The following is an 18,168-nucleotide window of genomic DNA, read 5'->3' as shown; positions in this document are numbered from 1 at the left end:
CATATTTTGGCCTTGTGGAGTGTATACCCACTGTGAAATTTCACTGGGTATGTTATAATTTCGCTAGGTATGTTGTTGTGGAGTTCATACCAACCTGGCTACATTCAAGAGGACCAAAGCCTTTTATATATGTTCTTTTTTAATGTGTTATGGCCAGTCTTTGCAGTTGGAAATATTTTGATACAGGATTCTTCAATGTTATAAAGGTCTTGCTATCCCTTGTCAGCTAAAGGCAAAACACGATTACTTGCTCACATTTTCTCAGATCCAATATAAAAAGGGAACAAATTAGAACAAATGAGTTGCGAGAGAAACAGATGTTACTAGGATAGCCCCTGCTACAAAATTAATCACAAAAAATTGCAACTTACAACAATCATATCCAAGTCCTTAAAAGGGGGAATATATGAGAGTTTACCCACAAATGGAATAAACGATCAAGCAAAAGAAAAAAGAAAAAAAAGACCCCTATAAGAAGCATTTAAGGGGGCAACATAGAGAATGTTACAAAAAGGCAGCAACAATTGCAAGCAGCAGAAGATACAGAAATCTGGTGGCTCCTTTAGAATAAAAGATATCCCTGCATTTCAGAAAACTTCGGCCACTTTACTAGCTAGGACGCGATCCCTTCTTTCAATGTAACCAAAAGGGAACCATCCTGCTCTGCCCTTGCATTCACCTTCAGCCCAACCATTGTTAGAAACCTGAAAAGACCAATGGAACACATTGGCTAGTTATCTATAAGAGATTTGGACAAAGTCAACCATTTGAAAAATATCCACTGGTGCAGTTGACACAGAATTCTAACAGCACACAGATGTTACAGCGCAGCCAACTCCAAGATACAATATCAACTTCTCAAGCATCTTATACTTCTAGGAGTCTATTAGCCGTAGAGGTTGCAAGTGAACCAATACGCAAAATATAAATTCAGATCAGTAGGAGTTGAATCAGAGTCTGAGGAGATTCAGTAAAGCACCTGTAACTGCTATATCACTGGAACCCAAAAGCTTCAAGAAAGTTTTAGTAAATGCATCACATTATCCTTTTGTTTAAGTCATTTCTCAAGTTCAGATGAGAAATACCATAAAATATGACACACCATGCAGAAGTGAATACGGCAGAGCAAAATAAACTAACAAACCTTGCGAATAACGATATATTCTCCAACAGACAAATTAAGCTCCACATCAGATTCAGCTTGATATGGGTACATGACCTGTTATCAACCCAGAAAGAAGCAAAGTTATCGCGAACTCAACGTGTTTGGTAGATTTATTCCATCTACTTGAAATTTCAAAATACTCACTTCTCCGAGAAAGTAACCCATATTATCAGTTGATCCATTCTGTACGGGTGAAGTAGAGACCCCATTTACTTCTTCGTATGAGGGAGGTGGAGGCATAGTATCCACAGTAGGAGCAGGAGCAGGAGCTGCTTCAATACGCTGGCGCTCTGATAACATCTGAATCATAAAGCAAATTACCCTTAGTTGCTCAAGTAAAGTGGGAAAATAAGTGGGAGTCCATATTCAGAATATTTTTAAACAAACTACACGTACCTCAGCTTCTAGCTGATCAAGAATTTGAAGGATTCTCTGATGGTATGACCGTTCTGATTCAACCTAATCACAAAGATGAAATGACATTTAAAATAATCAGCTTTACTTTATGTGGTGTCTTTTAACAGAAAATAGCTCTAGGAGGATGGTTACCATGGCAATCAATCGTTGGAGTGTCAATCTTTGCTGCTGAGCTTCAACAGCAGCCATAGCTGCTGCTGCTTCTTTTCCTAACGTATTCGTGTTTGACTTCAAGTCGTCTAGCTTTGTTTCAGCTGCTTCCAGTTTATATGCCATGTCAGGATGACCTGTTCCTTCTCTCAATTTAGCTTGTCGTCTGGATACTTCAACAGCCTATCTAGGTTAGTCAGAAAAGAGAACTGGCATCTAGCAAATGCAATTAACTACTCCAACATTTTGATTATTATCAAAGTAACTTAAAACAACGCCATCAATACATTCTGTAAGAATAAATTGCCACATTAATTGTTTTGAAGTCCCGCCTTACAATTTTAAACAGTGAAGCAACTAAATACCTGTGCTTCTGCCTCTTGCCGCATTCTGTCATATCTTTGAGCTAAATGTCGAGCATCTTCCAATGGAGCTCCCATCACCATGGCCCTTAGTGGTTCTGCAACCTGGAAAGACAACATCAACAGTCAAGTAGATGGCTTGAAACAGATTGACATGCTGGACAGAGAGCAATTGAAGCGTCCTCACACATAAGTATTAAACGGTTAGAAAAAAAGGAAGTGTGTGTTTCTGAACTTAAACATAAGCGAAGAAAGGGATACTCTCAGATCTAAAATAAATAACATTTTCTAGAGCTCATCAAAATCTTGGCTGATACAAATAGGACATAGGGAACCAAAATCATCAATTGATTGATGCAGCCTGATTTTGGAACCTTAAAGAACATTGTTATCTAGAGGAAACATACAACTCCACTTCATCTATGATCTAATGGGACTCAATCCAACCCCCTTTCTTTGAATTACCAAAAGAACTTCAAGTACAACCAGGTAAATCTCAATAACCTATAGCCTTCCACTTGACTTCATTTACTGTAACGAGGCTTAATTTAACCCAAAACAAAAGCTTTAAACACGTCCCAGGTTCATGGAAGACTAAAAAGAGATAAAACATGACAAACAGATGACATAAATAAGACATCTCCAGCTTGGTTTGTACTGTATAAGGAATATAATGAATACCAATCTCCAAATTTCAACTAGTCCTTCGTTCATTATTTTTACAAAGAGTGCTCGGCATATTTGAAGAAACTGAACATTTTCTAAAAGTTAAAAAAGAACCTAGTATGAATTTGCTCATATTGCTGGTCCCAAGCCTGGATAAAGAGAGGGATTGCAGTATGTTTCTATCTAGCATAAAACATGTCAATTTACAATAAATTCTCACAAAACATAGAACGTTCAATAAAAAACTACGACTACATTTCCCCTGGAAAATCATGCCATGGCCAAAATAATAGATGGCTTAGCAGAAAATATGGTCCCCAACAACAAAGGTTGTCACGGTACAAGAAGTACTGGTAAAAAAATGCTTCCCTGCCTTATTTGATGCATGGATTAGATGGAACAAGGAAGCACTTAAGAAAAGAAATATACGCATTCACAAACCATAAAGAGGTCCCACAAGACAAGGAACCTCAAAAATTATGCATCCAAAATAACAATTAGATAGATCTACTTGTTCCAGGGAGTGACATTATACATAACTGAGAAGGTTATAAAGTTGAGATTATTTCATTAACCTGTGTTCCAAGGGCTTTCAACAGATTCCCTCGCTCCTTCTCCATCTGAGCACGAGCACGTGAAAAACCTAATGCAGCTTTTGACAATGTAGTACCACTTGTACATGTATTTTCAGCACCATATTTCCTACTATCTTCTGACAGTTTAGTTCCTGTTGGAGAGAAGCCCACATTTGTCAACAGATATATAAGCTTAGTTTTTTACCTTTAAAAAAACAATCATCAGGAAGAGGTCAGAAAATAACCTATTTCAACTTGTTTAGACCCAGTAACAATATAGCCTTCAACACCACGGACAATATCCCTTTGAAAATGCTGCATTTCAGAAGATGACAAATGTTTTCTAATTCACGCTATAGCTCAAAGTTTCTGTATATGTATCTCCAGTTAGAAAGGAGAAGCAATATAACTAGAAATGAAAGAAGTAATCTATAGGAACAAAAACTAATTATTTTTGTACAAAGATGGACTAGAAAATATCTAGTTTTCTATGAAGCAAAAATTTAAAATTAGAACAAAAAGGACTTTGATTAGGGAAGAAATGGATTTAGAGGATTTACATAACCAACCCCAACTCATTTTGAATTGAGAAGTAATTGACTGATTGGTTGCATCAAAGTAATGAGATGCAACTAAAGCACTACAAGTAAGTCTGTATGTGGCTTAGTTCATCTACAAAAAGACTCTATAAATGAGAATATTCAAAACTCTGATTATGTAAAACTGCATCCAAACAGATATACCATGCAGCAGAAGATAAAATGTGTGATATATGTAAGAGATTACATCAACTAATATGCAAGTGAGACTCAACTTCCTAATCTCAATATGAAGGCCTCCTACAAATCAGGGGAATAAAGGAAAATTATCAGCTGACAAGAGCAACCTTTGCAGCACGAGTGGATATGTAAAGCCTTTCGAGCTTATGATGCTGCTGCATCTCAGCTTCATCAGTCCCAAGATCTGAACCTCCATATCCCCCTGCCCCAAACTGCTTGAGGACAGCCTGAAAGGATAGAAGTGAAGAAAATAATAAGTACTTTCAATAACAGTAATTTGACCAATTGCAGCAACTAAATATCAAAGATATGCATTAAAAAGAAAAGCCTAAAGAACATAGATTTGAGGTCAGAGATGGATGAATTGGAGCCACGAACAATGAGGTCAAAGCTAAAGCTTGACAAGCTAGCCAACCTGGATCAAGAATCTATAAATGAAGGAGCTTGATAGAGGCAATGACAAATATTGTGATGGAAATCACGGGCCGCAAAATAGATATTAACATAAATTGTAAGTAAAACTTTAAACTCAATCTTCCAGGAGACTAACTGACCTCCTAAAACAGCTCTTCTCGAATATGATTTCCTAATTAAGCTATAACTACAGTACAAGAGATGACTCAATCTACTATAGCTTGCAATATGTTGACGGGAAAAATCACTTCACAAATAAATTGAAGAGCATTCAGAAGTTAGTTGCAAGATTGTTTACATGAATTTGAGTACCACATACCCAAACTAAAATATAACAAAGGGCTTCAGGTTCAAGATTTGCAAGACCTAATATTTCAAAAAGACCGAACAAGATTATAACTGAAGAGTTCCTAAGGCGAGTCATAAGGATTTCATAATGTAGACATTTCAGAACAAACAATGCATTCTCATATCCGTAGATGATGAGTTTATCCCCTCAAAGCATGCAAAAATCCTAGATTGTCAGGCCTAGCAAAAAGCACAATCGCCCAAAACCAGGGAGATTTAGTACACATTGCATTATTTTCTCTTTGAATATTTTAACAATATTTTTCTCTGAGCCAGGGATCTCTCATAAACAACCTCTCTACCTCTGCAATAGAGATAATGTATGCGTACACTCTAATCTTCCTGTACTCCACTTTGTGGGACTAGTATGTTTTTGATGTATATTTTAACAATACATCAAAACAAATTAAAACGTTTACTAGCATAAGTCCACAATAGGATATATAAAACAAATTCGATTATCATTGAGCATTACTGGGATAGGATACTACTTTAACAGTGATAGAAAACTAGTAATTACATCTACATAAATAAAATCAATCAAAATAAATTTTACAAAAAAATAAAATTACCAAACAGATATGTAAAATCTACGGATGCACGTGAATCAACAATTAACTGAACAAGGAAAGACGTAACATCCAGAAACTGAGCTACGATACACAGAACAAGGCACGATTCTCACAGATCAATGCAATAACTGAACAATTACAAGATAAAAATCGATACAATTAGCTTACAACAGATCAATACATATACTACACAAACATCAAAAACCTATAGAATTTATGAATTGCAGAGTAACAAAATACTTATATGTAGAGAGGGGATATCGATCGTACTTGCTGTTGGCGAGCGACCTGTTCCCTGAGCCTCGTAGCTTGCTTTCTGATCGCTTCCATTGACGAACCAAGTGAACCTTCAAAATCTAAAGCAATTCAGAGAGATTTGAGATTGTGCCGATTAGGTCCGATTCGTCGGAGCGTGATATTCCCTTTCGGACAGGCAATTTTCGAAATGAGAAAATTCGAATGGGTTGTTTTGGAAAATTGGAAAATATTATTTGAACAGTTCTATAAATTGCATTATTTCCCCTTAGGTTTTGAAAATTAACAAGTTGCCTTTCTTGCTGCTGCTTCTTTTTTTTAGCTTTTAAATTGTTTATGAAAGTACTCTTTAAACAAATATTCCTTTGGTTTGATTTCATGTGAACGTATTTGACGGATCATTTAGTTTAGCAAGAAAGAAATAGTTGTGCAATTAGAATTATAATTCTGAAAATGTCATCAAAATTGCATAGAAATAATACCTTTGAAATGTATGATCTTAATATGTTATAATATTGCGTGGTTATAAAAGATTGCAGTTAGTGAGTAAAGTGGAAAGTAAGTTGAATTATTCTTAAACTAGAATAAATGAGATCGCTATTATCCATGCTTGTTATGCGTCTTGGAGCATATAATTACTTAAAATAGAGACATTTATATATAATAATACGAATTTACTCAGTAAAAAAAGATATTGACCCCACCAATCAAGTATCAAAAAGAAATAGAGGAAACTGGATATGAATAAGGATAAGGAAGTCTCATTCAATTGATTGATACGATCTTGAAAACGCAAGCAAAATATCTTTTTCTTTTAATATATTCGGACCTAAATATATTTAAATTAGAATTTTTTTTTATTTTTTTTATTTAGTATCCGTATTGGAGCTCATCTAGATTCAGATTCGCATCGAATAGATTCACAATAGAGAATAAAATATTTTCTAATAAAAATGACTCCGTATCTTGAAAAACTCAAAATCAAAACTTGAGATTAAAGATGAAATGGTACAAAAATTGTTACTATCATTATTTAAAGGACTCTATTCATCTAGAAAGAGTGACACAATCATTGGGTTTTTACATTTAGCAGCTAGAGGACTATCAATCATCTGTTCAGGTTGAATATTAATTTTCGTAAAATAGTTGTCAATGGTGTTGCTGGGTGATAACATTTGTTGTAACCGCAATGAGTAGGTATTTTGGATATGATTTGATTGAATGAAGTTTAAAATAAAAGTAATGTTTGATGTGGAAAAAGGATGTTTGGAAGTTATTGTGTTGGACATAAATTTTATTCGAGCATTTAAGATTATTAAACAAATAAAAAAACAGTTCGGTGCATAAAGTATTCATAAATTAACAGAGTCCAAAACAGGATCGCATTCTAAAAATATGATGTATTTAGTCTACCCTAATATAACCAATAGTGACTGCTTGTATACTTTGCATGATTTATCCATAAGTTAAAGGGAAATGCGCTAAGGGGGCGAATAAGCCATGACCAATTAGCCCAAAACTTATCTAGTATGTTCAATTGGAGGTGACCTATGTATTAGGAGTATATTCCAACTCGTTTAATTCAATGTCATTTTCTTCATTTATTTTATTTTCTTATGACTTCTTTAATTATTATATCTAACTAAAACCCACTCTCCATTTCTTCCCGGAGAAAAATTGACAAACACAATCAAACCATAATAAATAAAAAATCAAGTGTTTGACAGAGTACTTCGAAAAGATCAATTACAAATTAGGAAAAGTTAATTAAATACATAATTTATTTTATTGTATTTTTAAAAATTTTCTATCATTTAAAAAAATTACAAAAATCTCTCCTCTTCCGCTGCTGGTGGATTTTTGCACAGAAAGGGCGACAGAAGCAACCTTTGTTATACTCTCCTAATCTCTGATATATGACTGTACGCAATGTATCAGTCTGATATATTACTTTACGTAATGTATCAGTCTGATACATTATTTACGTGATGTATCAAGACGCCGGATACATCACTTTACGTGATGTATCGAGACATACGTGATATATTCGGATTTCACCATATTTAAGAAATTTTTATAACTTAAAAAATAATTAGAACAAGATGTAATTAGTTTTTAACAGTATGACATTTGTGTAATCCCTATTAAAATTTAACCAAAATTCTTGAATGGAATTTATTCCAAACCCAACACACCCAATTTTGGGCTAACTTGACATGTTACACTTACATGGGCTGGATTTAAAACTCTCAAGTCATGGCATCTCTTTTTTCTTTTTTTCTTTTTAAATAAATTGCACGTTGTCTCGATCGATTAAAAATAATTACATTTGTTATCCAAACATACAAAATATGTATGCTATTTTGTATCATGAGTGTAGATTTTATGTTTTTCATATATTAATATACAAAAAAAATATACATTCGTTGGCTATTATTTTAATGTTCAGCTATTTATGTCAACTTCTCCTCTCCTCTTTTTCTAGATTTAGTCGGCCTATATGTATGGGCTGTGGTGACGCACATATTGATTTGATACAATAAGTTTAAGTTTTACACATTTACAATACATAAACAATTTATTTTGTTCAATCGATGAAAGTCAAAGGCATCCCTAATAATTTTGAGCACGAAGTAATTAAGTTAAAGAAGATATATGAAGAAGTACATTTCTGAGACTGATATCTTTCAATTTTCAATCAAATTGAAATAAAAAGGTCCAAATCTGAAATATCTTAATTTTATAAGCAGTGTAGCATCTAGTTATTTATATCCTTACCTTTAGAAATATTGAAAATTCAGCATTGACCACATAAACTATGTATTGAATGCTTTGAGAAAAAACAAATATATTCATCTTATTATTTTAAGTATGATTTAGAATTATCATTCACGATACGCTACATTGGTTATATCTTTATTAGGGTCAAGGACAAATATGAAACAATTCGCTAATAACAAAAATACAAATAATCCAACCTTGCAACAAAAGATAAATTAGTTAAGTATTTCATATAAGAGATGGCCGAATCAAACGATGAGGCTAAAAAGCACCCCTTTTTGGTGGATATAGTTTATATAATAAAGTCCCATCTTACTAAAACTATAATTTTTTTAAGTGAAAATGCAAATAAAGTCCCACTTCGGAATTTAATGAGAAATATATGCTACATATATAAGTGGAATAGTACTTATAAATTTGCGTTTTACTTGCGATGGTTGATTTTTAGGACTATAAATTAGTGCCTTTTTTAAATGCTAGTTGAATTTTTTTAAAAAAACACATACTCCCTCCAGTGAAAACACTAATTCTTTTATTATTTATTTTAACTAGAGGGTAATTTAACTAATTTATTTTTATTTATTACTTTTTTTATTTAATATTTTTCTCTTTTGCACAACACTAGTTTTTTCTATATTTATGACTAAAGACAAAAATAAAAATAAATATCTGTTCATATTTTTATTTTTTTAAAATGACAATTATTATATTATTTATATTTAATTAGCACGGCAAGTAAAATAAATCTGAGAATATGTATACAAGCAGCCATAATACAGTTGACTTTCTAGTACTAGTAGTACTATTTTGGGAAGAGGGAAGTGCATAGTGGAAATGGAATGCCTGCCAAACACGAAAAAGGAAAAAAGGAATGAAAACACTTATTAGCACATATTTATCCGTTTCTTGTTATTGGATTCCTTGATTACTCCTATCTTAGATGTGTACGATGTTAACATCAACCTAATTTTTATTTCTTATTTTCTCTTTTCCAAAAAGGGAATATATGTCTCGAAATTCAATTATCGTCTGGAATTGTTTTGTTTGTTTCAAGTTTTGCTAGAGTACCAGACTTTGCTGAAAAATTCCAAAAATAAAAAATAAAAAATCATCAAATTCATAAATTAGCAAATTCAATGAGACCTTAATCAAATATAATTAATATTTTATTAAACAAAAAATTTGATGGGAGTACCCATTTGTTTCGGTACTGAAGAGATGATATTTTTTAATTTTTTCATTTTGATTTGTTAATATTTTTGAAAAATATTTTATTTAAAAAATAAATTTCTTAAAAATGAAAAAAATATAATCTTCCTAAGCAGAAATAAAAAAATTAAGTTTCACAAATAATATTTAATATTAATAATGTCATTTCCATCTTCCAACAAACTTTATCTCTCCCCGCGCCCACCCCTATCCCATTCCTTTCTCATTAGCCCACACTTCCTCCCTCTTTGCCTCACACCACAACATCCACCACCCTACTCCTCCCCCACCCATCTTGATAGTACTGTTTTAGACGTATACAAATGTTTTGAAAAATAATATTTTCTAATTGTATATCACACTAATAAATAAATAAATAAAACCACTTATTTTTTTTATCAAAAGAATCTCTGAAAAAATATTTTCCTTCATAACAAATACACCCTATAAACAAATATTTTAAAAATAATAGTTTTTACTTACATATAAAATATACACACAAAAAAATAATACCCTCGCTTCTTTCTTTCTTTTCTTGATAAACGTTTTTCTTCATACCTAACACACCCTAAAGTGTAGTACTATATTGTATATCAATCGTATAGGATTATTAACTTTTTTGTTACAGATGACATAGATTTTCCCAGTCCCCACTATACAATAATTTATTTTTAATGCGTATCTACTGGGAGTAGTAGTATATTAAAAAAAAAATGGCCAACTGGTATTCATCAAATTGTGGACATGTGACTAGCTAGTCAAATAAAGTTTGGTGACAATTAGGTAAAATTGATGTGAAAATATACGTACTAAATTTTTACAACGTACGTAAGCAGTTTAGGCGTATCAATACTGTAGTAACTCGCACTTGTTAAAAATCAGTACACTAACCATCACGTATTATCACGCCTTTATTTTAAATAAGTCTAAATTTGAATATTCAAGTGAATAATGCAGATAACTTTAAGAGATCGTAAATAACTTAAGTCAAATTTAAATATGAAAAAATCAATCCTTAATATACCAATCAGCTTTGGACAATTATGGACACCCCAAAAAAGCTATCAGCTCACTGTGATTTGTAGCGCGATAATAGCCAACTATCCGCTATACATGTAAAATTAGACTAATTAATGTTGTTCTTCATTGTTTTAAATATGTTTTCAGAATTAAGTTTATAAATAAAAATAAAAAATGTTGATACCTCTCCTATGTGAGTTAAAGTTTATTTTAAAAGAGCTACGGTGATAACGTGAATTAGGAAATTTATCTTAATTTGGTAATGAAAAATAGTAATTACACTAATTTCAATTAAATTGAAGCACTAATTTATGGAGATTAACATGTATTATCAAAATTATATGGCGTACATACCAAACATCCAATAAATCAATTCATAAACAGGCAATAACAATAAATCAACCCCACATCATCCTCCCGCCATCTCCATACTCGTTACACACAAAATATTGACTTTAGTACTGATTATTTGGCAAAACGGAACTAGCGTGTAACATTTTTCGTTTTTTGTCAAGACAGCAAAATTTTCTTTTTTTTTTTTAAAGAAGAGAAAAAAAAAGAGGGGAAAAGATAACAAATGCTACAATATGGCTGACATTTAATTGGAAAGAACGTACGATGCAGGCCAAACTTTGTCGTTTCCAATCGTGCTAGTTTGAGGTGGACTTTTGACTAACAATTTTCACAATTATTATTATTCGAAAATTTCTACAGTATTACACACGAAAAATGGAAGGAAAAAAAAAGAAGAAAGAAGGAAATCAATTGAACAGACTCAAAATATGTGAAGACACGTATTACTTTTATATGTAATAAATATAGTTGTATTTTTTTTTTTCGTTAATGACAAAAGGTTTGTAATATGTTGAACTTTCAAGAATATAGACTCATTTAAAACGAGATGAAACTAAATGAGCACAAAAATTTGTCTTCGCAAGTTCGTAGTTTAATGTGGTCCTAGCTCTTGTATAATATGGTTGACTAGCACTACTTATTATTTTACCTTTTCAATTTATGTTATCAACAACAATAAGAGGAAGGAGAGAATAAGAAATTATTATGGCTAAATTTGGTTGTATAATGCGTAAAATTCTCATGCAAACTGAAAATTAGTAGTATTACAATATGCAAATTCTAACGGCGATAAAAATGTTAGGTGATTTTTTCCACACTCATCCTAGCTTAAGTGAATAGGATTATTTAGTATATATTGTTGGGAGCTAGTAGTTGGTATCCTGTTGAACTAGTCGAGGTGCGCGCAAACTAATTGTCAAAAGTAAAAAAAATTTAAAAATATGATGATAGAATATATTATAATATTTCTAACATGCCCATATATCAAATTGAGGCAAATGATTGAATTTTGTTATATGGTTATCCAAACTTTCATCAAATTGGTAAGAATTTTATTTTTCATCTTGTAATTCTGTCTCCATGTTCCCTACCCCCTACCCCTAATTTTTTTTATTTAAAAAAAGAAAAGCAAATGATTCATAACAAACAGACATATAGTCGGGATTAGTATTTAGTTCTTTCTATTACAATTACTATAATGTATAGTGTGATGAGTCGTGATTTCTGGTTAAGAACTCATAGGATTAACAAACTTTTATTTTACTAAATACCAAAATTTCTTTAAAAGGAAAATTATCTATTACATAATTTTTTTATTCGAAATGGTTTTAGACAAAGGTCTATAAAGCTGCCTCCAACTAATTTAAGATCAAAATACGGTTAATTTTATTTTTATATTTTCTCTTAATTTTAATTTGTTTGTCTAATTTAAATTTATCTTAGAGTTTAATAAAGTAAAATATACATTTAAATCGTATAATTCTAAATACGGTAGTTGAAATTTTTTAATTAAAGAGTTGTAAAAATGAAAAAGATATATATTTTTTAATTGAATTAAAAAAAATACGAAAAATAAATTGAAACTGACTAGAGTAGTTAACCAAGGGAAATATCACTTATGTTATTCTCCTGTATTAAAGTTAGTAAATCAGAAATACTAAATATGAAAAATAAAACAGTATCCGAGTCCATAAAATTTACTATGTGTCCTTAAGGAATTTAATCCCCTCACTGTACACGAGTTTATAGATTATTTCCTCCTATGATAAAATGAATAGAACATTAAAGAAATAGCAGTACCTCAAACTTTTTCAATTTTAGCCAACTCAGAAAGCAGCAACGTAATTATACAAAGACACAATTTTGTTTGTAAGAAAATATATGCTGAAGAGAAGAAAATTTGATGCTCAAAACGGAGAGGAAACCTCTCTATTTATAGCCAACAAGGTTTCTTTTGGGAAAGTGTTTGTTCAGAAGGAACAGATCATTTCTGAATCTGCGAAGGAAAACATCTATTCAGAAGGAACAGGTTTTATCCGAATCCGGAATTTCAAATTCCATTTTCATTGATTAGTTAATTCGGTAATTTTAATTCTGTTAATTAATTAATTATTTAGTCAATAATTTCGAATTAATATTAAGAAAAAAGAAATCAATTAATGAGGTTAATAAATAAATTTTGCCTAAAAAATTATCAATCAATTACATCATTTATCAAAGTCGAGCCGAGCGAGCGACGATAACGACGACATGAGGGCACCCTCTACTTAATCCTTTATGAGTTAAAAAAAGTTTTTCCTAATATAAAGACAAAACTTTTTCTTTCTTCTACCAATAAGGAAGAAATGACTTTTATTTTCCCTTCATTTGATTCCCCTAAATTTTCCAATTCTTATTTTTCATTCACACTTTACTTAAACTTCACTTAAACCCAACAATTTTCATAATAATAGTGATCAAATCATCATTAACAAACTCATAATATAAGAGTTCAAGTTGTCCAAACTGTTGACTAATGGGGCCATATATTAGGGAACTAGTAAAAACTCTATGTTACTAGTAGACTATTATTTATAAAATCAAGTTGACGTAAGAAAAAAGCCAAACAAAACAAAAAATGTTTATTGACAGAGAGGACTCACATGTGGAGCTTGTCACTCCTGCGCTGTGGCTTCCGCTTTTGACTTCTTCTTTTTTTTTTTACAAATTTGTACCAAATTCGTTTTATTTTAGGTAATACTTTTTCCAATTTTAGTTTATTCCAAAGAAATGTTATTTTATGATAAATAGAATAATTTAATTTTAAAATTCTTCTTTTATCTTTAATAAAAAAAATTTACAATAATACTATAATTCATAAATTATTTTAGATTATAAATTTTATAAGTCTTTTTTTTAACACTGTATCAAATCAAACATTATATAAAACGGATGGAATTATATATACTAATATAAGAAACACTCTGACTCATTCTCCAGTCACTTTCTTTTTCTAAAAATGAAAAAAATAAAACTAAAAAGTGAGGAAGTGGTGGGGTGGTCCGATGGCTTTTCACCCTTTGGAAAAGTTTCGTAGTTGCCGGCTAGGCCACGCCCGTTGTGAACTATTCATGAAAAACACGCCTCCAACTAGCCAACAATTACTTTGGTGTTTGAATTATATATTCCTGTTTTTCACATAAGTTTGGCAAAATCTAAGAGAAAATTCAAACTATTGGAATCAATCGATAAGATAAATATTCACACTCGCACGGAGTAATATATTTACTAAATTGAGCAATTTAAATGTGTATAAAAAAATTACTACTCGATTCTTGAATGTTCCTCTAACTACTTATTTTTGGAACTATACTTTCTAAAATATTTTCTCTCTAATAAACTCATTCTAAAAATATATCTTCATTTCTTCACAACTCTTCAATATTCAAAAATCTCCATTGATAGATCTTAGATATTAATTAAGTTGATGATGAATTCTTAAAGTGTTCTATCCCTTTACTTTCTCTACTTAAATATAATATTTTTATAAAAAATTTCACATTCTAACATGCATCTAATCCACACATCATCCATTGTGCTACCATCACTAGAACAAAGTCATGCGAGCTTCTTTCATATCTTGTTATAATATCAATTTTATTGAGAAAGAATACCTTTAAATATATTTTGATGTTAAGTCATCAAGTTCGTTAAATTGCTCCAGACAATATAAATATACTTATTTTTGGCGCATGAATAACATTCAAATGAAAATAGGAGTGGATGAGGCGGGAGAATGATTGATGCTGAGCGAAAGTTACAAAAAATACCAAATAACAGCGGCGCAATCAACGCGGCGAAGTTTGGCTACTTTCTCTAGTTTTGTCAAAATATACCCAAAAAAATAAATAGATGGTGTAATTTGATTTTAATTTTTGATTTTTTGAATTTTCATAGCGCCATATTTTTCAACTATTCATTCACATTATTCTTGTCTTTTTTATGATAGGAGTATTATTTTGCTTTCTTTTAAAATTTGTCGTTCATGACATTGGAAATGCTTACCATCAGTATCATCACATATATTTAACATCCCTCCTTTTTTTATAAATTTGAAATTCAAATCATGAAACTGTTTAAATTTTAAAATGCATCCAAAGAGTGAAAATATTAAATATTTGATGGATAAGAGTAACAGAAGATTAGAAATTAAGAAGTATACATACACTTTTCACCATTTAATTTACTTGTTCTATTTTTTTTAGTCCCATTTAAAAATGAATATTTTTTTATTTTTTATAACTCTTTAATTTTAATTTTCAATATTGCATGTTTTAAGACTATTACTCCGTCCATTCCATATTAACTGAATTTTTGAGAGATTTTTTATTGTTCTGAATTTTTCAAAGTTGAAGATAGATTTTTGAAACTTTTTTCATAATTGTCCTTTCATTTATTGAAGTTTTGTATTTTTTAGGAGATAAATCACACTACTTGCAAAGTTATATTTATGATTTTACAAAGGGCAATAGTGGAAAGTATAGTTCAAATTATGTCGTTGAATATTTTTCTTAATATGTGTGCATTGCCTCACAAATTCACTTAATATGGAATGAATGGAGTAGATTAAAGAATATTTTGATACATTTGTCATTTTTTTAGTTGAATACCAAAATATTCAAAAGTTTTCTTTACTTTTTTTTTTAAAAAAAAATCGTGTCAAGTTAAAATAGGACAAGCAAATTAAAACGAAAACTTATTAATTTAAAGTCTATTGTTGTGTGATTTTTTTCTCCTTCAAATTTACTGTTACTAAATCATGAATTTTAAAGTTTACACATTATCCTAAATTAATTTTTAGCCACTTAGATTCGAAGCCTATTGATTCAAACAATTCACATTTACATCGATATTAACTAATTTAATACGGAAAAGAGTTAAATTTGTACATTTACCATTCAAAAATGTTTAAATTTACCCTTCTTTTACACTAGTCGAACAAAAAAAAAATCAAATGTTAACTAAAAATTCAAAAAATACATTTCTCCATTAACAACTGTACAATGTGGATAATTGTGTCTAACTCAATTATATTTTCTCTTCATCTAAATCAATTTTGCCCATCATTCAAAGTGTTTAATTGCTCCAATTAGAATAATAATTCAAACAAATAATTTCTTATTTAGCATAGACAAAATTGTTCCCTCGTAAATTTCGAAAAACAAAAGAGGCAAATGCTTCTCGATAAACCACAATGAAAGCAATAATCATTGTGTTGCCCAACTAAAGTTTTGATTATTGACCTATATATTACCCCCACCAAAAAAATAATCAGTCCCTCTAAACATTTAAATTTGTTGACAAGATCTCTGCCATTCTGTTAAAGGCGTGCTAATAATATCTACTAAGTAATATTTGCTGGCAAATAGGACCACATGTGGCTGATAAGTAGGATTTTGATCACAAAAACAAATATTTTTTTATTTTAAAATTTTAAAGTTGATTGTTTACTTATTTACTTTAGCAATAAAGAAATGTCTTTTTTTTTTTCAATTTTACTATCATTATTAAATAATATTTTTTCAATGTAGAATGTCAAAATTTAGTAAAATAAAAATAAAAATATAATTAATGTTTACACAGATGTACAAAATGCATATTGAACATGTAAACGGGAATAACCTAATAAAGGAGTAGTCAAATAGGCTCAAAGAAAAATCACTCCATCACTAATCAAATGGTTGCCCAAAATTATGTAGTTTTATGTGAATAATATTATCTTTTCAACCAAAAAAAATAAAATGGTTGCCCATAATCAGAAGGAAAAAAAATGCAGTAAATTTTTAGAATTTTGTATTTCATGAAGTGCTATGTGAAACAATTTTCGCAAGCTAAAAGGTGAGCTTTCAACAGAATTGTTATTTTTTCCCATTACTTCAGTGAGTATTTATTACTCTATCCGTTCTTATTTATATGTCGTTCTTATTAAAAATATATGTTCATTAATACTTGTCATTTTACAAAATATATAAATAACACAATTATTCTTATTTTACCCTTGAGAGCTATTAGTAATGAAAGTATAAATTTGACCAACATAAAAAAAACTAGATGATTAATTCATATTCATTGGTCAATTTTATTGATTAAAATAAATTAATTTATGTTCGTTTATTGAAAATTAACTTTAAAAGAAAACTAAATAACGATACAAAGATAAATTTTCTTAGTTTCTCAAGAGACATAAAATCTAAAATGGTGATATATAAATAAAATGGAGGGACTAGCATTGTTGACCGCTAAGAATATTGAAGATTAAGTCAACCAAAACAAAAAATGAAATATTTATTTGTAGCTCAACGTTGATGATCTCGAAGTCCATTTATTGCTTAAACTCGTATATTTCCGCGTATATGCCTAGTGAATCGCAGCTAAATTTAATTACTTCATTACTCTATGCTTTCATTTTTAAAAAATATATATTTTTCTTTGCATGCTCTTAAATCTCACTTTATTTATATTGACTAAAAATAAAATTTAATTAAATAATTATTGCTTATTTTTAATTTCAATTAAATGCTATTTTCTTTTCACTATTAGTGCTTCATCATATTTATTAATTTAGGATTAATTAGATATATTTGTTTTATAGAATAATAATTATTTTTGATAAGTTATTTTAATAAATACGACAACTAAAATAGAGCAAAACTTATCTTCATTAAGAAAACGTCAATTGAGATTCAACGCGGTAATAACTTAAGACAATTTAAGGGCTGTCTTTTCTAGAACAGCTCTCTTATTTTGACCATTTTCCTTTTTTTTTTCTTTTTTCTCTTTTGTGAAACTTTGAAATTTATTAATCAAACCTTTCATTTTCACTTTCCCCGCCTTTGAATCGTAAACCATAAAATCAAATAAATATCCTTCTTAATTTATTTTTTAACAAATACAAATAAAAAGCAGCATATTACAAAAAATCTACTTGAAATTCTGGACCAGTTACAAAAGAAAAGACTTGTCACCTAGCCAATAATATTTCAACATCTGTAAATTACAATTTCATGCGTAACGGCCCACCGTAATAATAAATAGCAGTCCTCAATTATTAAACAAAAAAAT

At 30.2% G+C, this 18,168-nt stretch overlaps 1 protein-coding gene across 1 annotated transcript; it reads right to left on the bottom strand.

Annotated features, from left to right (window-relative positions):
* Window positions 1-273: 273 nt before the first annotated feature.
* Window positions 274-5,925, bottom strand: LOC129885405 (SH3 domain-containing protein 2). The gene is made up of 10 exons (XM_055959667.1): window positions 5,719-5,925; window positions 4,222-4,341; window positions 3,581-3,650; window positions 3,336-3,487; window positions 2,098-2,199; window positions 1,715-1,915; window positions 1,562-1,624; window positions 1,310-1,465; window positions 1,145-1,219; window positions 274-704 (listed from the first exon to the last, which is right to left on the bottom strand). The coding sequence occupies exons 1-10, from the start codon at window positions 5,776-5,778 to the stop codon at window positions 588-590; spliced, it is 1,116 nt and encodes a 371-aa protein (XP_055815642.1). The 5' UTR covers window positions 5,779-5,925; the 3' UTR covers window positions 274-587.
* Between the last annotated feature and the right edge of the window lie 12,243 nt (window positions 5,926-18,168).

Source organism: Solanum dulcamara, chromosome 4 (assembly GCF_947179165.1).
Source record: "Solanum dulcamara chromosome 4, daSolDulc1.2, whole genome shotgun sequence".
Taxonomy (NCBI): Eukaryota; Viridiplantae; Streptophyta; class Magnoliopsida; order Solanales; family Solanaceae; genus Solanum; species Solanum dulcamara.
This window is presented reverse-complemented; position numbering and strand designations above follow the sequence as displayed.